The sequence below is a fragment of the Heterodontus francisci genome, chromosome 2, assembly GCF_036365525.1.
Source record: "Heterodontus francisci isolate sHetFra1 chromosome 2, sHetFra1.hap1, whole genome shotgun sequence".
In the NCBI taxonomy this organism is placed as follows: Eukaryota; Metazoa; Chordata; class Chondrichthyes; order Heterodontiformes; family Heterodontidae; genus Heterodontus; species Heterodontus francisci.
The window spans coordinates 155,000,158-155,026,907 of record NC_090372.1 but is presented as its reverse complement, the minus strand read 5'-3'; the positions used below and the strand labels follow the sequence as shown (position 1 = coordinate 155,026,907).

Below are 26,750 nucleotides of genomic sequence, written 5' to 3'. Positions count from 1 at the left end.
GCTGGGCTGGAGCATTTCAGCTATGAAGAGAGACTGAAAAGGCTAGGACTGTTTTCCTTGGAGCAGAGAAGGCTGAGGGGGGACCTGATAGAGGTATACAAAATTATGAGGGGCAGTGATAGGATAGATAGGGAGAAACATTTTCCCTTAGCGAAGGGGTCAATAACCAAGGGGCATCGATTTAAGGTAAGGGGCAGAAGGTTTAGAGGGGAGTTGAGGAAAATTTTTTTCACCCAGAGGGTGGCTGGAATCTGGAACACACTGCCTGAAGGGGTGGTAGAGGCAGAAACATTCAATATTTAAGAAGAATTTAGATGAGCACTTGAAACACCATAGCGTACAATGCTATGGGCCTAGACTGGACGGGTGCTTGCTGCTCAGCGCAGGCACGTTGGGCCGAAGGGCCTGTTTCTGTGCTGTATAACTCTGACTCTATAACTTATTCCTCTCCTCTTTCACAAGTACCAGAAATGAATCAAAATATTGCCAGGAAACTGATTTGAGTGTTAGACGCCCACTGTGGACCAAGTTGACTGAAAATATCAGCTATGATTGAGATTCCAACCTGGGACCTTCCAAGTGTTCACAGCTCACCTACTTACTCGCAGAGGGCAATAGTCGAGTGATCCATATTGTACAACCATATTGCTGATATTGATACACTTCAGCGAAGAAAACAAATCTAACTTTGGAACCAAATTGAAATTGTATTTTTTATTATTTATGGAAGACTATGAAGGGCAATTACTTAATTATTGTAACACAGATGCCACAGTTCATTTAAAGCACACCAACTCTATAGTAACAAGTCAGTTTCTTTAATTTATGACCATGAACACTTTGCATAATTTGAACTGAACTCACAGTCACTCAGTATGTTATATGTACAGTATAAAATTGAGGCAAAAGTAACACTAAAAATTACAGGACCAGTGTGACCAAGCATGACCATCTAAGATATATAGAATGGTACAAGACTCAGCATAGCAGACAGACAAAATGGCTATTCCTCTTCATTTAGCTTCTCTAATTTTGCTTCAAATCGTCTTTTACTGGAATCCAAAATGGTAACACCATGTTTTCTAAAGTCATATCCAACCCTTTCTAGCTCCTCTATGCGATTTTTCAAATTGTCTGCACTGAATTCCAATATTCTTGGCTTCTTTAATAGTTGTTTAATATTAATCTCACTGTCTAGAAGACAATCTATTTTGTTGGAAAGTTTTTCAAACGAGGCATAGAATGCTGGTGGATAATCCATAAAGAATTTCTTCACTTCCTCAGGTGTGCATCCTAATGACTGCAACTGCTCACTTATATTTTTGAAATTTCTTTTCATGTAGTCACTGGAGAGGTCCAAAACTTCGGCACCATGTCCCTGAAGTAGTTTAATAAGTTCAATGTTGCTCAGTTTAAGTGCTTCTGTGAAAAAGTCTACGTTTGTTTTTATCCGTTTAGTGCTTCTTATAAGTATGTAAGCATTTTTAGTGATAATCCTTTTAACAAAATTGTCTGGATTCTTGTCACCTAAACTAACACCAACATCTCGCAGAAGTTTTACCATCTGCTTGTTTAGTTCCAAACTATTAGAGAATGTTCGTGGAGCAGTAGTTAAAATGCGATGCAAGTCTTTTGAGGTCAAGCCAAGAGAACAAAGAAAATTGATATTTTTTTCAAGGTTTTCATTATCACTTGAACGAAAATAAGATTCTGGAGAACGCTGAATAACACATATGATCTCAGAGTCTGTCTTAAAAATACTCCGCCATAACTGCCATCTTTCTTCCAGCTGGCAATAGGAACGTGTGATGGCTCGAGGGTATCTGGAGATAATGCTGGCAATGGTCTTGCGATTGGCACCCTTGTTTGTCAAGAACTCTGCTACACCCTCTTCATTGGTGATCACTTTTCTCAAGACTCCAGGCTGCCTCCTCCTGGCCATCTTAATATCCACACCCAAAACAGTCAAATTGTGTAACAAAACTGTATTTTCTGGCTTTTGGATTGTCTCAGTTGAATCATTGTGACTGGAAGTACAGAATCTCAGATACGATATCTTCAACTGTGCAGCAGAAAAGCAGTTTGGTAAATGAGGAAGTGTTGTTCTGCACAGATACATATGCATTACTTGTGTGGCCACTCGAGCCGTCATGTCGCTACAATACCACAACAGATATACCTGGTTACAGTCTTCCAAACCTATGTACATAGAAAAAACAAGAAGCAACATTATTGTTGTTAATGAAACAATTTAAAAAATGAATTGTTTGAAGCTATTACTGTTTTGTTAATGTTTTTACATAAATGCCTTGAAGGAATCAAGAATAAAAATTGAGGTCTTGAAGTTTATGCTGACAGGGAGGTTATGGCATATTGGCATTGCAGACTTGGATAAATAATGAAGCAGAGCATTGGGCATATTTACTAGGATACTGTTTGCTGCACAGGGATAGAAAGAATAACCAGGAGGAGTGACTATTTATGTTAACGGTGATACTTACAGAGGGGTTATCCATAGTAGAACCAGGTACAAGTGAGATAGAAGCATTGTGGATCAGGTTAAACGATATTAAGGGGTGAAGCAATGATTGGAATTTTTACCTGAAACTTCATACTTAAAGAAGTAAAGTGTGTTGGAACTAAACACAATTTTGTAACCATTTATAACTCCTCTAAACCATCTTTAGTCTCCATACTTGTCCCATTACTACCACCTTTTGCCTTTTACCATCATGCCTGTTATTTAATAACGCCTGTCCTCCACTTTATCACAGATTTCTTTCCACAGTCCCTTTCCCCTGGCTCAGTACTTGCTTAAAAGGATGGTCATCTCTAACATCTTGCAATTCTGATGAAACTTCATCAACTTGAAATGTTAACTGTTTCTCTTTCCACAGATGCTGCCTTACTTGCTGAGTTCTAATTTTATTCCAGTAAATTCATTATCACATTGCTATTTGTGGGAGTTTTCCAAGAACAAATTGGCTGCCACATTTCCTACATTTTAAAAGTATTTCATTGGTTGTAAAGTGGAGACATTCAGTAGTCATGAAAAGCACTACATAAATGTAAGTCTGTTTTAAATCTAATGCTGAATAAATGTTTAAATGTTGACATCTCTAGTCCAGTTATATTAACTTCCTAGACAACTTATTAAAAGTAATATCTAAACTAGGAAATCAACTTTTCTATTATTCGTTCCTGGGATGTGAGCATCACTGGCAATGTCAACATTTGTTGCCCATCCCTAATTGCCCTTGAAAAAGTTGGTAAGCGGCATTCTTGAATCGCTGCAGTCCATCTGGTTTAGGTACACCCACGCACAGTGCTGGTAGGGAGTTCCAGATTTTTGACCAGTGACAGTGAAGGAATGGCAATATAGTTCCAAGTCAGGATGGTGTGTGGCTTGGAGGGGAACTTGCAGGTGGTGGTGTTCCCATGCATCTGCTGCCCTTGTCTTTCTAGGTGGTAGAGGTCACGGGTTTTGAAGGTGCTTTTGAAGTAGGCTTGACAAGTTGCTGCATTGTATCTTGTATACACTATTGCCTGTGTGCGCTGGTGGGGGATGGGGGTGTCAATCAAGGGGGCTGCTTTGTTGTGGATGTTGTCGAGCTTCTAGGGTGTTGTTGGAGCTGCACTCATCCAGGCAAGGGGAGAGTATTCCATCACACTTGTGCCTTGTAGATGGTGGGGGAATCAGGTGGTGAATTACTTGCTGCAGAATTCCCAGTGTCACAACAACTTGCTTTGTTGATGATAATGTTCTTTAATCCCCTGACTGGAGATCTGAATTTATATATTTTTAAATAAATGTTAAAAAGAACAGTTTGAAAAAATGACTTTGCTGGCAGCTTAGGATGACCACCTAATTTGCAACACAATATCCTCCATTGCAAGGCTTGTGAGGAGAGACAAAATGGTTGCTCATATCCCAGCAAGAACCAAGACCCAGGAAGTTTAAAGGAACTAACTGTTCTTTTTAAGCAAGAAGAGCTATGCTTGAATTACTGAGGGACTGTCATGTGACATGCCCCTCCCCATCCGTGGTTTGAAGCTCGTGTTTCTCTGCAGCAGAGCAGCAGATTCTGGACCCTGCTGTGTGCAGACCCAAGTGCGGCTCCCTCTCTCTCTCCCCATTTCAGCTTACAAGCTTTGAACTCTGCCTGTTGAATGACCACCTTTGCATACGCCAGCTACAATCAGAAACCCCTATAGAGGAAAGAAATCATACGCATCGCTGTCTCCAGGAGACCCACCGAATTGGTCATCTACCTCTTCAAACTAAAAACCTCAGGACGACCAAATTCAACTAGAAACCAGCCAAATCACCAAGCACCACCGACTGTATACCCCTTTTTTTCCTATGGACTGTAACTCAACCAATCTTCCTTTCCCCACTCTAACCTATTTGTGTGTGTGTGTAAACCTCTACAATGTGGGTGTGAGAGAGTGCAAGCGGGTACATAGTTTATTATTTTTATTCGTTCAGTTTAGGTACAATAAAGTTAACTCTTTCTTTGTTAAACTCAAGAAGACCTGTCCGGTTCTTATGATAATCATTGCAAGTAAGTAATCAAACACCTACTGAATTGGCCAGTACATCCACTTTAGGAATTAAACCTGTTGCAGTCAAACAAGGAGGGAAAAAGAGGGAAGCCCTTCGACCCCTCCTCACTTGACTGCAACACCAGCCTCTGACCTGATCTTGTAGCCACGGTCTTAACATGGCTGGTCCTGTTCAGTTTCTAATCAATGGTAACCCCAGGATGCTAACTGTAGGGTATTCAGCGACGGTAATGCTCATCTCAAGTGGAGATGATTAGATTCTCTCTTGTTGGAGATCATCATTGCCTTGCAGTTGTGTGACATGTGTGACTCGCTACTCATCAACCCAAGCCTGCATGTTGTCCAGGTCTTGCTGCATGTGGGCACAGACTGCTTCAGTATCTGAGGAGTGGAAAATGGTACTGAACATCCCCACTTCTGACCTTATGATGGAGGAGAGGTCATTGATGTAGCAGCTGAAGATGGTTGGTCCTCGGACACTACCCTGCGGAGCTGCTGCAGCATTGTCCTGGACCTTAGATGTTTGGCCTCCAACAAATGACTATTTATTAAGCGGATTGAAACCACAAAATAAGTTTTAAAAGGACTGACCCACAGTATTTTTAAGTAACCTAAATAGCAGTTTTCAAAACAAAGTGATTCCTGACAACGCAGCCGGTCACTGACGTCATCAGGCTGTGCCAAGATGCGCACATGGACTCCTGCTCTCTGCGCGTGCGCTCCTACTTGCCAGGACTGGTTAGCGCATGCGCCGATGATATCATTGCGTGATGTGTGCATCTTCGGACAATGCGCCTGGTTGGCTTCTGCCCATGTGCTTTATGCGTACAGCAATGCAACGCTAATGGGTATTCACCCATGCGTCAAGCTCCGCTCCCTCCCCTGCCACTCTGCTCACCACCACCCCCCCAGCCATCCCACTCGCCGCCACCCCCCCCCACCCGCTCCCACCCCCATTGTGTGCTGCCATGTGTTTAGGTTAGGTTGCCTTAGTGTGATTATTTGAGCAGCACAATCTTTAGTCCTGGCAGCTGCCTGAAGTCGCAGACTGTGACGTTTTAGTGGCATGTGCCACTGCAGCATCACCTAGTAGTAGCGGTGTCAGCAAATGCAGCCTTTTCAAAAATGGCCAAACATTTACATGACTTCACCTTGCAAATTACAAAACTATCAGAAAGGAGCCAGGCATGTCTGGAAGTGAACCACCAGAACAATCAGCTTAAGGGCGTGTGAATGCCCATTACCTGAACTACTCTCAGGCATAATCTGTTTACCGCATTACTTAAGACAATAAACCTGGAATGAGGATTTCCCAACTTGATCTGACCATATGTGGTAACTGGCTAGATTGAGAGTAGAGGTCATATGGCAGCAAGCTAACGCTTTGTATTAGAAAGAGACTGCTTCTCCAGAGGAATGAGAATCACACAGTCCATGAGCAGATAACAATGAGAAGAGAACTAGTGGTCTCTTTCTCCAGCCATTCTGTATGCATATGCCCTGCCCGTATATGCCCAAACAGCACTGACAGTGTCTTGAACATAAACCAAACAGCCGCTGATTTCAGAGGAAAAGACAGAGACCATCTTCAAGACCTTAAATCGTCTCTGCCTGGACAATTAGAGAGAGCGAGAGCGCCAGACAGAGAGAGTGCCAGACAGAGAGAGAGAGAAAAAATCTCTTGGATGCACAGAGTGAGTTGGAGCTTTTTTTATGACTTTTATTTATTGCTATTAACAATAAACACTATTTCCTTTTCTTTTAAACCTTACATGAAGGCCCGTCTGTGTGTATCTCTTAATCACAGCAATTAAACAGTTCGTCATTCACTAAATTGGCAAGAGAATCCTTCTGAAAACATCTGCACCCGTCAACCAAGAGGCAGAAAGAGAGGGCAGACAATCTACCGCATCTCACCTGGCAGTAACAACACACGCGAAGGCAAGTGATTTGTCACGTCCCAAGATCTGACGACAATTGTGGGTAGCACATCCTATGACAAATATATGCATGTACACTTATAGCATGTAGCAGACTTGCTGCCTGCATACTAAGGTTTTGGAGTACATGAAAACACCTGAATGAAAATGCAAGTTTCTGAATGGATCGAAGAGAGAACACTTCACTTTCTTTAAATACATAATAGTAGCTGGTAACATTACAGGCCAACCATCATACTCAGCTTCTGATTTTCACTTAGTCTGTCAAAAAGACCTTCCCTACTGCTACAACCAGATCTGGGGCCTCAACTCTTTACAATCTATATTAATGACGTGGATGAAGGGACTGATTGTATCGTTAGCAAATTTGGCAACAAAGATGGGAAGGAAAGCAAGTCATGAGGAGGACATAAAGGGTCTGCAAAGGGATGTAGATAGGTTAAGTGAATGGGCAAAAATTTGGCAGACGGAGTATAATGTGGCAAAATATCAGGTTATCCACTTTGGTGGGAAGAATAGAAAAGCAGATTATTTACATGGAGAGAGACTGCAGTACAGAGGGATCTTAGTGTCCTTGTACATCTTCTCTTCTTCTTTAGCCTCCTTATCTCGAGAGACAATGGATAAGCGCCTGGAGGTGGTCAGTGGTTTGTGAAGCAGCACCTGGAGTGGCTATAAAGGCCAATACTAGAGTGACAGACTCTTCCACAGGTGCTGCAGAGAAATTCATTTGTCGGGGCTGTTACACAGTTGGCACTCCCCTTGCGCCTGTCTTTTTTCCTGCCAACTACTAAGTCTCTTCGCCTCGCCACACTTTAGCCCCACCTTTATGGCTGCCCGCCAGCTCTGGCGGATGCTGGCAACTGACTCCCACGATTTGTGATCAATGTCACAGGACTTCATGTCGCGTTTGCAGACGTCTTTAAAGCGGAGACATGGACGACCGGTGGGTCTGATACCAGTGGCGAGCTCGCTGTACAATGTGTTTTTGGGGATCCTGCCATCTTCCATGCGGCTCCTTGTACATGAATCACAAAAAGTTAGCATGCAAACACAGCAAGTAATTAAGGCGGCAAACAGAATGTTGGCTGTTATTGCAAGGGGAATGGAGTATAAAAGTAGAGAAGTCTTGCTACAACTGTACAAGGCATTAAGACCACAACTGGAGTATTGCGTAGAGTTTTGGTCTCCTCATTTAAGGAGGGATATATTTGCATTTGTGACAGTCCTGAGAAGGTTCACTAGGTTGATTCCTGGGATGAAGGGGCTGTCTTATGAGGAAAGGTTGAGCAGGTTGGGCCTATATTCATTGGAGTTTGGAAGAATGAGAGGTGATCTTATTGAAACATATAAGATTCTGAGGGGGCTTGACAGGACAGATGCTGAGAGGATATTTCTCCTCGTGGGGGAAAATCTAGAACTGGGGGCAGTTTCAAAATAAGGGGTCTCCCATTTAAGACAAAGATGAGGAGTAACTTCTTCTCTCAGAGGGTCATTAATCTTTGGAATTCTCTTCCCCAGAGAGCAGTGGAGACTGGGTCATTGAATATATTCATGGCTGAGCTAGACAGATTTTTGTTTTACAAGAGAGTAAAGGATTATGGGGGGTGGGGGGGGGGGGGGGGGGCGGCAGGCAGCAATTGGAGTTGAGGCCACAATCAGATAGGCCAAATGGCCTATTTATGTTCTTATGGCAACTTAGAAGTGAACTAATGCCTTATTACTACCTAATATTGTAGCACTGACATATTTATATATAGTAATTGTGTTTCTTAGCTTGAAATAGGTGCACTATACATTGCTACCCATAACTGGTGGAGAAACTTCTATATAAAATGGGAGAGAAGGGCACTAATGGCGATAAAACAAATGCCAATTGTGGTATAATTGCATCATTGCCAATCTAAGCGCAAGAAGCAAAAAAAAAACTTTATATGCTAGAAATCTGAAACAAAAACAGAAAATGTTGTCAGTCAGCATCTCCGGAAAGAACAGGCAAGTTAACGTTTCGGGGGGGGGGGGGGGGTGAACGATTCTTGTTCAAAACCGGAGAAACAAGTGTGGCATCTGAAAACTGTCCTCTCACAATGAACTCGCTGTGCCATAGATTAGTGAAAAGAGAAATCGATGGCTATTCACCACACTAAGACTAGTGTAAACCTTAACCACTAAAACTTTGCAAATACACGTTTTTCCTCTTCCGATCTCATTTCTGTTCCATATTGTTTATGTTGACCTCGCTACACATCTCGGCTCCTTTCGTTACGGGAATCCGTTTCTTTTACTCTCTAAACCTCTTCACGTCGATACACCGAACCTTGTTGAAGACGAAGCTCCATGAAAACGCAAAAGTGGAAAGTAAATTATGGGCGGCAAAGATTTCATTTTTCGCACGGTACATCTAAACTAGCCACAACTAAAACCTGTTTGTTTTCTAATAGACAGAACTCACCAGCTTTGCAGAGATGCAATGAAAACCCTGCCTGTAACTGGGACTCAATGAAAAAAGCACTAATTTCCGGTGCCTGCTCGGAAGGGGAAAATACGTCTCCGTGCACAAGCGCAGTGCATGCGGCGTGCTACAAATTGGGTTTTAGGATTATGTGTCACGCTTCCCCTGATAAAGATACGCCAACACTTGCTTACGAACGTGACCAGCGTGCCTCATGTACCTTAATGTGAAAGCTGCTGCTCCAATGAAGGCTTAATACAAACATTGATTTTTTTTTTGGATCAAATATACAGGATCGAGGACAGAGAATGCTGGAAATACACATCTGTACAGAGAAAACGGCATATTAACATTTCAGGTGGAAACAGAATAATTCGTCTGGAATTTAACCTGTTTTTTTCTCTGTACATATACTGATAGTTCTGTTGCATATTTCCATTAACATTTAGGTTTTTAAATCTGTTTCAAATGCTTTCAATTTTATTTTATTTTTTTTAAAACAGCTCAATTAGATCAATCTTCTATACTGATGGGAATACAAGCCAAGATCATGCAACCTGTCCTCATAATTTAATACACCCAGCCCCAGTATTATTCTGGCAAATCTGCACTGCACCCTTCCAAGACGAGCATTTCCTTCCTGATGTGTGCTGCCCAAAACTGAACACAGCACCCCAAATAGAGCGTGACCAAGCTTTATGCCACTGAAGCATCATTTAGACCCCTTTGTATTCCCATCTCCTGGAGATGCCTTTTGTACCTGTCCACAAGTCTGCAATGATTTGTGAACTTGGACACCCAAATCTCCTTGCTCTCTGCAATTCCAAATTTCTCACCATTTAGAAAATACTCCAATTTATCTTTCATCAGTACAAAGTGGATAACCTCACAATCACCTATATTGAACTCTACTTGCCAGAGTTTTGCTCACTCAGTTAATCGGTCTATGTCCTTTTGCAACTTCCTGCTCTCACCTGCACTACTTATTATCCCTACTAACTTAATTGACCAGATTTTGCAGGGGTGGTGGATTGACTGAACTGTCAGCGTTCGCAGTCAATACCCCTCAGAAACTGACTGCAACTTCAGGATATCAGGCATGCACAGATGAGAGAGTAATCCTGAAGTTGCATCTGTCACTCAGGGTTCCAACACAGGCTGCGCTGTGGCTCCTCCCAGAGCCGGCAATCACGAAATCAGTTCAACTTTCCCGCCCCCACATCACTGTTTGAAATTCCTTGAAAAGTTACATTAGGTGTAACTGGGTTTTTAACGACGATGTGATTAATAAAATTTGATGAACAGACTCTGAAAAAATTATAATTGTGGAGTGCTGTTAAATTAGTAGATTTTTAAGCTAAATTTTTTAAAATTCAGAATACTTTAACTTCTACCTTCACTGCATGCGTTTGTCCCAATCTTTAATCTGCTCGATTTAAAAAAATTTAAAAGTGATTTAATTTTAATGCTTTTAGTTTTCTCTTTGTTGGGGTCTGTGAAAATCCTTTAATGTGATTCGCTGCTTAGACAGCCTGATGAGATCACTGCCGCTCGACCCTGTGAATGTCCAGTAAAGAACACTGCAAACAGTTGCAGTACCATTGCATGGCACTAGAACTGAAATCCTCACCAGAGAGATTCTCGCAGCCAGACTTACTTTGAGGTCAGTAGCAAGCACTCGTTATCTGTAAACTTGGATAGACACCTCTCCCTTCGTACAAGTCGTTAATAAATATGGTGAAACATTGAGGCCCCAGAAGAACACCACTTCACACATCCCACCAATCAGAGAACATACCCTTCATCCCATTTTGTCTCATATTTCTTTTCAACCCATCAAAAGGCTACCTCCTATTCCATGCGCTCTCACATATGCTAATAATTTGTGTGGAACCTAATTGAATGCCTTCTGGAAGTCCATGTAGATAATATCATAGAAATTCCCTTATTTGTCTTATTAGCGGCTTCAAAAAATTCAAATACATTCGTCACACATGATTTACCCTTAAAGCCATGCTGGCTCTGTCAGCACATTCAAGTGCTGAGTCACTCTATTCCTCATGGCAGTTTCCTCACAACTGAAGGCAAGGCACAGTGCTATAAATATACAAAAAGATCCCAAATTTGTTCCATTGTCTTAATTTATTTTAAATTACATCTTCTCAATTGTAAATAATTCATTAGTCGCTTTGTCAAAGTAGAACTTGTGAAATATATATGTGTTAACATCTATGTGCACAAGAAACAGCCTAGGGTTAATGATTCCTTGAAATATGCTCTCTGGGTTTCACTCAATTAGCTTAAGTTACCTGTTATTTTCTTAAATTACAGATGGTGACACTCTACTCCACCTTTAAAATGAATAATTAATTGCCTAAACTTTCAGTTTTGTATAGACTGTATAAGGCCATTCCTCCAAACATGAAGACAAGTGCACGTTATTAATTACAGCGGTGTTTGTGGTCCCTGGGTTAGCTAAAATATGCTGATTTTCCAATTGTTCTGGCAGAACTTGCATTTAACAGCTTTCTTTCACAACCACAGGATGCTCCAATCCATTTAGTGTTGTTGTGTAGGCAATACAGTGGCCAATTTACATAAAGGAAGGTGCCACAAACAGCTATGAAGTAAATTACCAGATTTGGTGCTGTTAAGTGAAGGATAAATGTTGGCGAGGACATCAGGAAAACTCCTCTGCTCATCTTCCAATAGTGCCATTGGATCGGTTATGTCCACTGGGTGACAGACAGGTCTCAATGGAACATTTCATCCAGAAGATGACACCTCCAATAGTACATCAATCCCTTTCCAGTATTGCACTGAAGTATCAGCCTAGATTCTGTGCTCAAGCCTTAGAATGGAGTTTGATCCTATAATCTCCAGATTCAGAGGCAAAAGCACCATCACTTAGCCAAACAGTAAGAATTTTTGTATGACTGTGTAAAAATTATTGGGCGGCGCAGTGGTTAGCACCGCAGCCTCACAGCTCCAGGGACACGGGTTCAATTCTGGGTACTGCCTGTGTGGAGTTTGCAAATTCTCCCTGTGACCACGTGGGTTTTCGCCGGGTGCTCCGGTTTCCTCCCACCGCCAAAGACTTGCAGGTGATAGGTAAATTGGCCATTGTAAATTTCCCCTAGTGTAGGTAGGTGGTAGGGAATATGGGATTACTGTAGGGTTAGTATAAATGGGTGGTTCTTGGTCGGCACAGACTCGGTGGGCCGAAGGGCCTGTTTCAGTGCTGTATCTCTAAATAAATAAAATAAATAAAACCATCTTGAACGCATTCAAGAAATTCATACCTTTTCGAGCAATGGTGGTCATTACTGAGACATGACTAAGCTAAACACAATCGAGTTAAATATTCCAGATTATAAAGGGCTTTAGAAAGGATAGGAAAACTGATACTATTACAACATTAGTCATCTACAATAATACTATGCAGTTTTTTGATTCTCACCAGTTTTCTGATTGGTCACTTTAAGAGGCATGTCTGTTAATGGGTTTATTTGGTGGGGCAGTGCATTTTTTTAAAATATTCATTCATGGGATGTGGGCGTCGCTGGCTATGCCAGCATTTATTACCCATCCCTAATTGCCCTTGAGAAGATGGTGGTGAGCTGCCTTCTTGAACCACTGCAGTCCATGTGAAGTAGGTACACCCACAGTGCTGTTAGGAAGGGAGTTCCAGGATTTTGACCCAGCGACAGTGAAGGAACGGCGATATAGTTCCAAGTCAGGATGGTGTGTGACTTGGACGGGAACTTGCAGGCAGTGATGCTCCCATGCATCTGCTGCTCCTGTCCTTCTAGTTGGTAGAGGTCGCGGGTATGGAAGGTGCTGTCTAAGGAGCCTTGGTACGTTGCTGCAATGCATCTTGTATATGGTACACACTCCTGCCACTGTGCGTCGGTGGTGGAGTGTGTGAATGTTTGTGGATGGTGTTCCAATCAAGCGGGCTGCTTTGTCCTGGATGGTGTCAAGATTCTTGAATGTTGTTGGAGCTGCACCCATCCAGGCAAGTGGAGGGTATTCCATCACACTCCTGATGTGTGCCTTGTAGATGGTGGACAGGCTTTGGGGAGTCAGGAGGTGAGTTACTCGCCGCAGGATTCCTAGCCTCTGACCTGCTTTTGTAGCCACAGTATTTATATGGCTACTCCAGTTTAGTTTCTGGTCAATGGTAGCCCCTAGGATGTTGATGTTGATATGGGGCGCACGGAGGACTGGAGCACCTGTCGCTCACCTGGCTGCCAACAGCTAGTGACAGTGGCGGCGGTGGCAGATTGGGGGGGGGGTGGGAGGATGGTGGTTGATGGAGAACATGAACAGCAAAGACTGAGGGGAACCCAACAACAAAAGTTGCCTTGGTTGGAGAGATTGTTTCCATAATGGATGGGGATGGCAAGAGCAGGATGGGATGGCACAGGACGGGTGGATGAGATGATGGAATTGTTTAAGTGTGACAAAATGGTGGGGGCAATCCTTCGATACAATTTCTTATTCAAAAGCTATTCTTTGTGCTAAAAATAACAATTCACTAGATTTGAATGTAAGTGGTTTAGAAAAGCTGTTAGGTGAAATAAAAGAATACATCAGCATTGATTTTATAGACAAAGAAGATGGTAACAGTCTATACCCTCCACAGTCTAACTCCAATGGGCATGTCACTGCACAAACTTAGATTCAAGGAAGCAGTTATAATATAGCAATGAAAGTTGAATCCTAAACAAGGACTTTGTCATGGAACAAGATTGGTAGTAAGGAAGCTGGTTTCTTCCATGATAGATGCTAAAATTACAACAGGCAGATTTCAAGGAAATAGAGTGTTTATTCCTCGAATAATATTGAGCCCATCAGATGTCAACTTGCCTTTTCAACTCAGGAGAAAACAGTTCCTAATTAGACTTTCACATTCCCTAACTTTAAACAATTACAAGGTCAGATTCTTGACAAAATTTGTATTTATATTCCTAGGTTCAAAAGTCTTGATTCTGTTAAGTCTTTCGTGAAAGAATATCTAGGAATCCTGTATTTAAAGAAGTACTGTTGCAATAAAGATACTAAGTTGACAGCAAATGTTTGGCGGGTCTCTGCTAGTGACAATATAACTAAGGGAAAGCAATCAACAGAGACTCTGATTCGAATGAGGAATGAAAGAGGACTTAAAACTATAATGGGAGTTGTCTACAGGCCTCTTGATAGCAGTAATGAAGTAGTACGATGTATTAACTCAGATTAGAGAGGCTTGTAGCAAACGAAGAGTTGTTTTAATATGAGACTTTTAATTTTAATATAGATTGGGAAATGCAAGTCAGAAAGGTAATGAATTTGAGTACATTCAAGTTAGTTTTATGGAGTAATATGTTCTAAAACCAACGAGAGGGCAGGTCGTACTAGATTCAGTAATGAGTAATGACTTAGCTAATAATCTAACAGTAGAGGAACTTTTGTCCAACAGATTCGATGTTAGCTTCTCCTTTTGAAACTTAACACGTTTATTAATTCCAGATTGTGGTACGGCTAACTAACAGGATGAAACAGAGAGTGACAACAGCAAACTGATCAAAATTGTTATCGGCTAAAATGACAGATAAATAGCAAGAGGTGTTCAAAAAAGTTTTAGTTTAATACAGGATCAGGAGATACCCCTGAAGGACAAGAGCTCTACTTTGCAAATAAAACAGCCATGGTTGATTAAAGAGGTAAAAGATAACTAAAAACTATTGGAAAGAGCATGCAAAAGTGGAAAGAATACCGTAGATGCAGAGAACTGGGAGAGAGATAAAGAATGGCAAAGGATAGACAGAAATAGCTGCAAAAAGGAATACGAAAAGAAATTAGCAAGGGATATCAAGATTAACACAAAACATGGGGAGGCGGTGGCTTAGTGGTATTGTCACTAGACTAGTGACCCAGGGTATTGCTCTGGGGACATGGGTTCAAATCCCACCACAGCAGAAGGTGGAATTTGAATTCAATTAATAAATAAGGAATTAAAAGGCTAGTCTAATGATGGCCATGAAACCATTGTCGATTGTTGTAAAAACCCATCTGGATTACTAATGTCCTTTAGGGAAGGAAATCTGCTGTTTCCTACCTGGACTGGCCTACATGTGACTCCAGACCCACAGCAATGTGGTTGACTCTCACATGCCTTCTGAAATGGCCTAGCAAGCCACTCAGTTGTATCTAACCGCTACAAAGTCAATAAAAAAGGAATGAGACCGAATAGACCACCCAGCATCGACCTAGGCACGGGAAACAACAACGGCAAACCCAGCCCTGTTGACCCTGCAAAGTCCTCCTTACTAACATCTGGGGGCTTGTGCCAAAGTTGGGAGAGCTGTCACACAGACTAGTCAAGCAACAGCCTGACATAGTCATACTCACGGAATCATACCTGACAAACAATATCCCAGACACTGCCATCACCATCCCCGGGTACGTCCTGTCCCACCGGCAGGACAGACCCAGCAGAGGTGGCGGCACAGTGGTACACAGTAGGGAGGGAGTTGCCCTGGGATTCCTCAACATTGACTCTGGACCCCATGAAGTCTCATGGCATCAGGTCAAACATGGACAAGGAAACCACCTGCTGATTATGACCTACCGCCCTCCCTCAGCTGATGAGTCAGTACAACTCCAGGTTGAACAGCACTTGGAGGAAGCACTGAGGGTGACAAGGGCACAGAATGTACTCTGGATGGGGGACTTCAAAGTCCATCACCAAGAGTGGCTTGGTAGCACCACTACTAACCGAGCTGGCCGAGTCCTAAAGGACATATCTGCTAGACTGGGTATGCAACAGGTGGTGAGGGAACCAACAAGAGGGGAAAACATACCTGACCTCGCCCTCACCAATCTGCCTGCCGCAGATGCATGACAGTATTGGTAGGAGTGACCACCGCACAGTCGTTGGAGATGAAGTCCCTCCTTCGTACTGTGTGGCATTACCACCGTGCGAAATGGGATAGATTTCAAACAAATCTAGCTATGTAAAACTGGCATCCATGAGGCGCTTTGGGCCATCAGCAGCAGAATTGTACTCAACCACAATCTGTAACCTCATGGCCCGGCATATCCCCCACTCTACCATTACCATCAAGCCAGGAGACAAACCCTGGTTCAATGAAGAGTGCAGGAGGGCATGCCAGGAGCAGCACCAGGCATACCTCAAAATGTGGTGTCAAGCTGGTGAAGCTACAACACAGGACTATCTGCATGCCAAACTGCGTAAGCAGCATGTGATGGACAGAGCTAAGTGATCCCATAACCAAAGGATCAAATCTAAGCTCTGCAGTCCTGCCACATCCAGCCGTGAATGGTGGTGGACAATTAAACAACTAACTGGAGGAGGTGGCTCCACAAATATCCCCCATCCTCAATGAATGGGGGAGCCCAGCACATCAGTGCGAAAGACAAGGCTGAAGCATATGCAACAATCTTCAGCCAGAAGTGCCGAGTTGATGATCCATCTCGGCCTCCTCCTGAAGTCCCCAACATCACAGATGCCAGACTTCGGCCAATTCGACTCACTCCGCATGATATCAAGAAACGACTAAAGGCACTGGATACTGCAAAGGCTATGGGTCCTGACAATATTCCGGCAATAGTACTGAAGACCTGTGCTCCAGAACTTGCCGCGCCCCTAGCCAAGCTGTTCCAGTACAGCTACAACACTGGCATCTACCCGGCAATGTGGAAAATTGCCCAGGTATGTCCTGCACACAAAAAGCAGGACATGTCCAACCCAGCCAATTACCGCCCCATCAGCCTACTCTCAATCATCAGTAAAGTGATGGAAGGTGTCATCAACAGTGCTATCAAGCGGCACTTGCTTAGCAATAACCTGCTCAGTGACGCTCAGTTTGGGTTCCGCCAGGGCCACTCAGCTCCTGACCTCATTACAGCCTTGGTTCAAACATGGACAAAAGAGCTGAACTCAAGAGGGGAGGTGAGAGCCCTTGACATTAAGGCAGCATTTGAACAAGTATGGCATCAAGGAGCCCTAGCAAACCTAAGGTCAATGGGAATCAGGGGGAAAACCATTGGCTTGCTGGAGTCATACCTAGCGCAAAGGAAGATGGTTGTGGTTGTTGGAGGTCAATCATTTGACCTCCAGGACATCACTGCAGGCGTTTCTCAGGGTGGTGTCCTAGGCCCAACCATCTTCAGCTGCTTCATCAATGACTTTCCTTCAATCATAAGGTCAGAAGTGGGGATGTTCGCTGATGATTGCACAATGTTCAGCACCATTCGTGACTCCTCAGATACTGAAGCAGTCCGTGTAGAAATGCAGCAAGACTTGGACAATATCCAGGCTTGGGCTGATAAGTGGCAAGTAACATTCGCGCCATACAAGTGCCAGGCAATGAACAAGAGAGAATCTAACCATCTCCCCTTGACATTCAATGGCATTACCATCGCTGAATCCCCCACTTTCAACATCCTAGGGGCTACCATTGACCAGAAACTGAACTGGAGTAGCCATATAAATACCGTGGCTACAAGAGCAGGTCAGAGGCTAGGATTCCTGCGGCGAGTAACTCACCTCCTGACTTCCCAAAGCTTGTCCACCATCTACAAGGCACAAGTTAGGAGTGTGATGGAATACCCTCCACTTGCCTGGATGGGTGCAGCTCCAACAACACTCAAGAAGCTCAACGCCATCCTCGACAAAGCAGCCCGCTTGATTGGCACCCCATCTACAAACATTCACTCCCTCCACCACCGACGCACAGTGGCAGCAGTGTGTACCATCTACAAGATGCACTGCAGCAACGCACCATGGCTCCTTAGACAGCACCTTCCAAACCCGTGACCTCTACCAACTAGAAGGACAAGGACAGCAAATGCATGGGAACACCACCACCTGCAAGTTCCCATCCAAGTCACACACCATCCTGATTTGGAACTATATCGCCGTTCCTTCACTGTCGCTGGGTCAAAATCCTGGAACTCCCTTCCTAACAGCACTGTGGGTGTACCTACCCCAAATGGACTGCAGTGGTTCAAGAAGACAGCTCACCACCACCTTCTCAAGGGCAATTAAGGATGGGCAATAAATGCTGGCCTGGCCAGCGATGCCCACATCCCATGAATGAATAAAAAAAAAATCACAAATTTGGAGAAAAAGGGTAGGTAAGGATAATGTGGGCCCATTAAAAACAGATGCAGGTAATAATGCAAATAAAAATAACAAAACAGCAGACTTGAATAGTTACATCATGACAGTCTTCGCAGTAGTGGAGTATACCTAGCATTCCAGGAAAACTAATGAAGAATCAAGAACTAGAACTCACTAAATTTTACTTAAACAAGAAAACAGGAATAGAAAAAAAATCACTGCACTAAAGACTGACAAATTCCCAGGACCAGATGGTTTCCTCTCCAGGTTTTTAAAGAAAGGAGGCAAGTAAATTGCAGATGCTTCAGCCATAATCCTCCAACACTACCTCAATCAGGAACTGTTCTCCTAGATTTGGAAATTGCAATTGTAACTCCATTATTTGAGAAAGATGAGAGAGGGGGGAACCAGGAAATTATAGGCCTGTTAATCTGACATCTGTCATGGGACAGTTATGGAATCTATAATTCAGGACAGATTGACTGAGCAATTAGAGAAATTTGAGCTGATTAAAAAGAGTCAACAAGGATTTGTAACAAACTTAACTGGATTTTTGATTAAGTAACTAAGATAATGGAGAGGGATTTCCTGAAGCCATTTGATAAGGTTCCACATAAAGAAACTTAGCTAAAATTAAAGCTCATGGAATTGAAGGCAAATTATTGAACTGATCAGGAGATTGATGTTTGAGCTTGGTCCTCAACAATTCATTCTATTTATGAATGACTTAGATAATATAATAGAGTCATATATTCAAATCTGCAGATGACAGATTATTTTTTATTATTCTTTCACAGGATGTGGGCATCACTGGCTAGGTCAGCATTTATTGCCCATCCCCAAGTGCCCTTGAGAAGGTGGCGGTGAGCCACCTCCTTGAACTGCTTGGTTGTATTGTAAGTCATAGAGACGACAGCATAAAATTACAAAGTCATTGGCAGATTAGGTGAGTGGGCAAAACTGTGACAGATGGATTTCAATGCAGATTAAGCATCAGGTCATTGATTTTGAACCACAAAACAATAGATCCCAAGTATTAAATAGCGAAAAGAGTCATTGAACTATAGAATCACAGAAATTTACAGCACGGAAGACGACCATTCTGCTCATCGTATCCGCGCCGGCCAACAGGCAGCCATCCAGCCTAATCCCACTTTCCAGCTCCTGAAGCGACCTACAAGACTACGGCTCAAGTGTATATCCAAGTACTTTTGAAATGCCTCTACGACGCTTTCAATGAATTCCAGATCCCTAGCATTCGCTCAGTGAAAATAATTTACCCTCGAATCCTCTCTGAACCTCCTCCCTCCTACCCCAAATCTGTGTCCCCTGGTTATGAACTCTTAACCAAGGGGAATATGGCCTACCTATTCACTCTATCTCGACCTCTCAATTTTATACACTTCAGCTAGGCCTCCCCTCAGCGTTCTCTGTTCCATCGAGAACAAACATAGCTTATCCAATCTTTTCTCATACCTAAAATTCTCCAGTCCAGGCAACATCCTCGTAAATCTCCTCTGTACCCACTCTATTGCAATCACATCTTTCCGATAGTGCAGTGACCAGAACTGCATGCCCTTCTCCAGCCTTAACCAGTGTTTTATACAATTTCAGCATAACATCCCTGCTCATATATTCTAAGCCTCGGCTAATAAAGGCAATTATCCCGTATGCCTCCTTGACTACCTTATTTACCTATCCAGCCACCTTCAGGGACCTGTGGACATGTACTCTGAGGTCCCTCAGTTCCTCTATACTTCTCAGTTTCCTACCATTTATTGTGTATTCTCTTGCCTTGTTAGCCTTCCCCAAATGCATTATCTCACACTTCTCCAGATTGAACTCCATTTGCTATTGTTCCACCTACCTGATTAATCCACTGCATCTTCCAGCAGTCTACAGCTTTCTTCTCCACTGCGTGGCCAATTTTTATATCATCAGCAAACTTCTTAATCATACATTCAAGTCTAAATCATTGATGTATGCCACAAAAAGCAAGGGATTTAGTACTGATCCCTACGGAACCCCACTGGAAACACCCTTCCCGTCACAAAAAAAGCCATCAACCTTTACCCTTTGCTTCCTACCTCTGAGTCAATTTTGACTCCAACTTGCCATTTTGCCTTGGATCCCATGGGCTGTTACTTTCATGACCAATCTGCCATGTGGGATCTTATCAAAAGCCTTGCTAAAATACATATAATCTACATCAAATGCACTACTTTCATCGACCTTCTTTGTTGCCTCCACAAAAAAAATCAATCTTAGTCAGGCACGACCTTTCCATAAGAAATCTGTGCTGACTATTTTTGATTAATCCACGTCTTTGGATTATTCTAAAAAGATTTATCTTGCCCCTCAGAATTTTTTCCAATAATTTTTCCACCATCTAGGTTAGGCTGGCTGGCCTGTAATTACTCAATCTATCCCCGTCTCCCTTTTTAATAGTACAACATGAGCTATCCTCCAGCCCTCTGGAACCACGCCTGGAGCTATAGAGGATTGGAAAATTACAGCCAGAGCCTGTTATTTCTTATCTTACTTCCCTTAACAGCCAAGAATACATTTCACCCAGGCTTGGGGTTTAATCCACTTTGAAAGATATATTAATCCTTTAATACTTCATCTCTCACTATGCTATTTTCATCTAATATTTCACACTGCTCCTCCCTGACTGGAATGTCCGTATTGTCCCCCTCTGTTTTGAAAGCATGCGCAATGTATTCATTAAGAACCATACCCACATCCTCCGCCTCCACACACAGGTTACCCTAAAAGGCCCTACTTCTTCTTTAATTATCCTCTTTCCCTATATGTATTTATAAAAAAATCTTTGGTTTTCCCATGATTTTACTTGCCAACATTTTTTTCATGCCCTCTCTGCTTTCCTAATTTCCTTCGTAATTTTTCCCCTACACCTTTTATACTCCTCTAGGTTTTCTGCACTATTGAGCCCTTGGTATCCATCATAAACTTCCCTTTTTTATCATCATCTCCTTTAAGCCCTTTGACACCCAGGGGGCTCTGGATTTGTTAGTCCCACCCTTTTTCTTTAAGCAAACATACTTGCTCTGAACTCTCATTATCTCTTCCTTGAATGCCTTCCATTGATCTGGCACTGATTTACCTTCAAATAGCTGTTTCCCAGTCCATTTTAGCTAAATCCCATCCCAGCTTGGTAAAATTAGTTTTTCCCCCCAATTGAGAACTTTTATTCCTGGTCTATCTTTGTTCTTTTCCATAACTACCCTAAATGTAACTGAATTCCACAAAAGTGCACCCAACTGATACCCCTTCCACCTGCCCAGCTTCATTCCCTAAAACTAAGTCCAGAACCACCCCCTTGTTGGGTTTGCTACGTACTGGCTAAACAAATACTCCTCAGTGCATTTAAGAATTCTGCTCCATCTGTGCCTTTCACACTATTTCTATCCCAGTTAATATTAGGGTAGTTAAAATCCCCCACTATTACTGCCCTATGGTGTTTGCACTTGAGATTTGCCTACATTTTTGCTCTTCTATCACCCTCTATTTGGGGCCTACAGTACATTCCCAGTTATGCGACTGTCCGTTTTTTGTTTTTCGTTTTTCAGTTACACCCATACGGCCTCATTTGATGATCCTTTGACCATATCATCCCTTTTCACAGCTATAATTGTTTCTTTAATCAATATTGCAACCCCACCTCCTTTCTTAATCCCCCTATCTTGTCTGAAAATCCTTTAACCAGGAATGTTCAGTTTGCATTCCTGCCCTTCTAACAGCCATGTCTCAGCAATAGCTAGATCATATTCCCACGTCAATCTGTGCTCTTAGCTCATCTGCCCTTTTCCCTAGACTTCTTGCATTGAAGTATTTACCATTTATCACTACCAAACTCTCTTGTTGTCTATGTTCTAACCTTTGTTTCCTCTGCCTTCCAAACACACTAATTTACTGCCTTCCATTTCCAACTTTTATTTTCTCCCGTCAGAATCTACTCTCCGGTTCCCATCCCCCTGCCAAGCTTGTTTAAACCCCTCCCCAACAGCACTAGCAAAAAGCTAGGATCAGTGGAGGTCCAAAGAGATTTCAGGGACCATGTACACAGATCACTAAAATGTGATAGTCAAGTAGAAAAAAAATCAAATAGCCTAATAGAATGTGTTAGAATTTACAACTAGAAGGCTAGAATGTAAATGGAAGTTTTGTGACAGCGAAACAAAGTTCTGCTTGGACCTTATCTGGAGTACTATGTACAGTTCTGGGCGCTGCACCTCAAAAAAGATATGTTGGGCTTGAAAGGAATGCATCACAGATGTGCCAGGACTCTAAGGGTTAGATTTTTTTTTTTTATTAATTCGTTCATGGGATGTGGGTGTCACTGGCTATGCCAGCATTTATTGCCCATCTCTAACTGCCCATCCCAAATTGCCCTCGAGAAGGTGGTGGTGAGCTGCCTTCTTGAACCGCTGCAGTCCATGTGAAGTAGGTACACCCACAGTGCTGTTAGGAAGGGAGTTCAGGATTCTGACCCAGCGACAATGAAGGAACGGCGGGCGATACAAGCTAGCCAGGAAGGATCTAAAGGGAGAGCTTAGAAGAGCGAGGAGAGGACACGAGAAGTCATTGGCGGATAGGATCAAGGAAAACCCTAAGGCTTTCTATAGGTATATCAGGAATAAAAGAATGACTAGAGTTAGATTAGGGCCAATCAAGGATAGTAGTGGGAAGTTGTGTGTGGAATCAGAGGAGATAGGGGAAGCATTAAATGAATATTTTTCGTCAGTATTTACAGTAGAGAAAGAAAATGTTGTCGAGGAGAATACTGAGATACAGACTACTAGGCTAGATGGGATTGAGGTTCACAAGGAGGAGGTGTTAGCAATTTTGGAAAGTGTGAAAATAGGTAAGTCCCCTGGGCCAGATGGGATTTATCCTAGGATTCTCTGGGAAGCTAGGGAGGAGATTGCAGAGCCTTTGTCCTTGATCTTTATGTCGTCATTGTCGACAGGAATAGTGCCGGAAGACTGGAGGATAGCAAATGTTGTCCCCTTGTTCAAGAAGGGGAGTAGAGACAGCCCTGGTAATTATAGACCTGTGAGCCTTACTTCGGTTGTGGGTAAAATGTTGGAAAAGGTTATAAGAGATAGGATTTATAATCATCTTGAAAAGAATAAGTTCATTAGCGATAGTCAGCACGGTTTTGTGAAGGGTAGGTCGTGCCTCACAAACCTTACTGAGTTTTTTGAGAAGATGACCAAATAGGTGGATGAGGGTAAAGCCGTGGATGTGGTGTATATGGATTTCAGTAAGGCGTTTGATAAGGTTCCCCATGGTAGGCTATTGCAGAAAATACGGAAGTATGGGATTGAAGGTGATTTAGTGCTTTGGATCAGAAATTGGCTAGCTGAAAGAAGACAGAGGGTGGTGGTTGATGGCAAATGTTCATTCTGGAGTTTAGTTACTAGTGGTGTACCGCAAGGATGTGTTTTGGGGCCACTGCTGTTTGTCATTTTTATAAATGACCTGGAAGAGGGTGTAGAAGGGTGGGTTAGTAAATTTGCGGATGACACTAAGGTCGGTGGAGTTGTGGATAGTGCCGAAGGATGTTGTAGGTTACAGAGGGACATAGATAGGCTGCAGAGCTGGGCTGAGAGATGGCAAATGGAGTTTAATGCGGAAAAGTGTGAGGTGATTCACTTTGGAAGGAGTAACAGGAATGCAGAGTACTGGGCTAATGGGAAGATTCTTGGTAGTGTAGATGAACAGAGAGATCTTGGTGTCCAGGTACATAAATCCCTGAAAGTTGCCACCCAGGTTAATAGGGCTGTTAAGAAGGCATATGGTGTGTTAGCTTTTATTAGTAGGGGGATCGAGTTTCGGAGCCACGAGGTCATGCTGCAGCTGTACAAAACTCTGGTGCGGCCGCACCTGGAGTATTGCGTGCAGTTCTGGTCACCGCATTATAGGAAGGATGTGGAAGCTTTGGAAAGGGTGCAGAGGAGATTTACTAGGATGTTGCCTGGTATGGAGGGAAGGTCTTACGAGGAAAGGCTGAGTGACTTGAGGTTGTTTTCGTTAGAGAGGAGGAGAGGTGACTTAATAGAGACATATAAGATAATCAGAGGGTTAGATAGGGTGGATAGTGAGAGTCTTTTTCCTCGGATGGTGATGGCAAACACGAGGGGACATAGCTTTACGTTGAGTGGTGATAGATATAGGACAGATGTCAGAGGTAGTTTCTTTACTCAGAGAGTAGTAGGGGCTTGGAACGCCCTGCCTGTAACAGTAGTAGACTCGCCAACTTTAAGGGCATTTAAGTGGTCATTGGATAAACATATGGATGGAAATGGAATAGTTTAGCTCAGATGGTTTCACAGGTCAGCGCAACATCGAGGGCCGAAGGGCCTGTACTGCGCTATAATGTTCTATGTTCTATAGTTCCAAGACAGGAGGGTGTGTGACTTGGAGGGGAACTTGCCGGTGGTGATGTTCCCATGCATCTGCTGCTCTTGTCCTTCGAGGTGGTAGAGGTCACGGGTTTGGAAGGTGCTGTCTAAGGTGCCTTGGTGCGTTGCTGCGAAGCATCTTGTACATGTTACACACTGCTGCCACTGTCCATCAGTGGTGGAGGGAGTGAATGTTTGGGACGGTGTGCCAATCAAGTGGGCTGCTTTGTCCTGGATGGTGTCGAGCTTCGAGTGTTATTGGAGCTGCACCCATCCAGACAAGTGGAGAGTATTCCATCACACTCCTGACTTGTGCCTTGTAGATGGTGGACAGGCTTTGGGAAGTCAGGAATGAGTTACTCGCCACAGGATTCCTAGCCTCTGACCTGCTCTTGTAGCCACAGTATTTATATGACTACTCCAGTTCAGTTTCTGGTCAATGGTAGCCCCTAGGATGTTGATAGTGGGGGATTCAGCAATGGTAATGCCATTGAATGTCATGGGGAGATGGTTAGGTTCTCTCTTGTTGGAGATGGTCATTGCCTGGCACTTGTGTGGCACGAATGTTACTTGCCACTTCTCAGCCCAAGCCTGGATATTGTCCAGGTCTTGCTGCATTTCTACACAGACTGCTTCAGTATCTGAGGAGTCGGGAATGGTGCTGATCATTGTGTAATCAGCGAACAATCCCACCTCTGACCTTATGATTGAAGGAAGGTCATTGATGAAGCAGCTGAAGATGGTTGGGCCTTGGATACTATCCTGAGGAACTCCTGCAGTGATGACCTGGAGCTCAGATGATTGACCCCCAACAACTACAGCCATCTTCCTTTGTGCTAGGTATGACTCCAACCAGCAGAGAGTTTTCCCCCAGATTCCCATTGACTCCAGTTTTGCTAGGGCTCCTTGATGCCATACTCGGTCAAATGCTGCCTTGATGTCAAGGGCAGTCACTCTCACCTCCCCTCTTGAGTTCAGCTCTTTTGTCCATGTTTGAACCAAGGCTGTAATGAAGTCAGGTGCTGAGTGGCCCTGTCGGAACCCAAACTGGGTATCACTGAGCAGGTCATTGCCAAGCAAGTACTGCTTGCTGGCACTGTTGATGACAGCTTCCATTACTTTGCTGATGATTGAGAGTAGACTGATGGGGCAGTAGTTGGCCGGGTTGGACTTGTCCTGCTTTTTGTGTACAGGACAGACTTGGGCAATGTTCCACATTGCCGGGTAGATGCCAGTGTTGTAGCTGTACTGGAACAGCTTGGCTAGAGGTGTGGCAAGTTCTGGAGCACAGGTCTTCAGTATTATTGCTGGAATATTGTCAAGACCCATAGCCTTTGCAGTATCCAGTGCCTTCAGTTGTTTCTTGATATCATGCGGAGTGAATCGAATTGGCTGAAGACTGGCATTTGTGATGCTGGGGACTTCAGGAGGGGCCGAGATGGATCATCCACTCGGCACTTCTGGCTGAAGATTGTTGCAAATGCTTCAGCCTTATCTTTCGCATTGATGTGCTGGGCTCCCCCATGACTGAGGATGGGGATATCTGTGGAGCCACCTCCTCCAGTTAGTTGTTTAATTGTCCACCACCATTCACAGCTGGAGCTGGCAGGACTGCAGAGCTTAGATCTGATCCATTGGTTATGGGATCGTTTAGCTCTGTCTATTGCATGCTGCTTATGCAGTTTGGCATGCAAGTAGTCCTGTATTGTAGCTTCACCAGGCTGACACCTCATTTTGAGGTATGCCTGGTGCTGCACTCTTCATTGAACCAGGGTTGGTCTCCTGGCTTGATGGTAATGGTAGAGTGGGGGATATGCTGGATCATGAGGTTACAGATTGTGGTTGAGTACAATTCTGCTGCTGCTGATGGCCCACAGCGCCTCATGGATGCCCAGTTTTGCATCGCTAGATCTGTTGGAAATCTATCCCATTTAGCATGGTGATGATGCCACACAACATGATGGACAGTATCCTCAATGTGAAGGCGGGACCTCATCTCCACAAGGACTGTACGGTGGTCACTCCTACCAATACTGTCATGGACAGATGCATCTGCAGCAGGCAGATTGGTGAGGACAAGGTCATGTATGTTTTTCCCTCGTCTTGTTTCTCCCACCACCTGCCGCAGACCCAGTCTAGCAGCTATGTCCTTTAGTACTCGGCCAGCTCGGTCAGTAGTGGTGCTACCGAGCCACTCTTGGTGATGGACATTGAAGTCCCCCACCCAGAGT

The 26,750-nt window shown here is 43.5% G+C and overlaps 1 protein-coding gene across 5 annotated transcripts in view; it reads right to left on the bottom strand.

The window, feature by feature from the left end:
* Positions 1-730: 730 nt before the first annotated feature.
* The window catches only part of LOC137380016 (transcription termination factor 1, mitochondrial), a 32,147-nt gene continuing 6,127 nt past the window's right edge, over positions 731-26,750 (bottom strand). The window contains exons 1-3 of one of the 5 annotated variants that reach the window (XM_068051526.1): positions 8,959-9,029; positions 7,332-7,524; positions 731-2,199 (exon numbers count right to left, since the gene is read on the bottom strand). In XM_068051526.1, coding sequence (XP_067907627.1) covers positions 1,004-2,152 — 1,149 coding nt within the window. In that variant the 5' untranslated portion in view covers positions 2,153-2,199; positions 7,332-7,524; positions 8,959-9,029 and the 3' untranslated portion in view covers positions 731-1,003. Of the gene's footprint in view, positions 2,200-7,331; positions 8,840-8,958; positions 9,030-26,750 lie in introns of those variants that run through there. The other 4 variants (XM_068051515.1, XM_068051506.1, XM_068051536.1 and 1 more) reach the window with 4 other exon arrangements.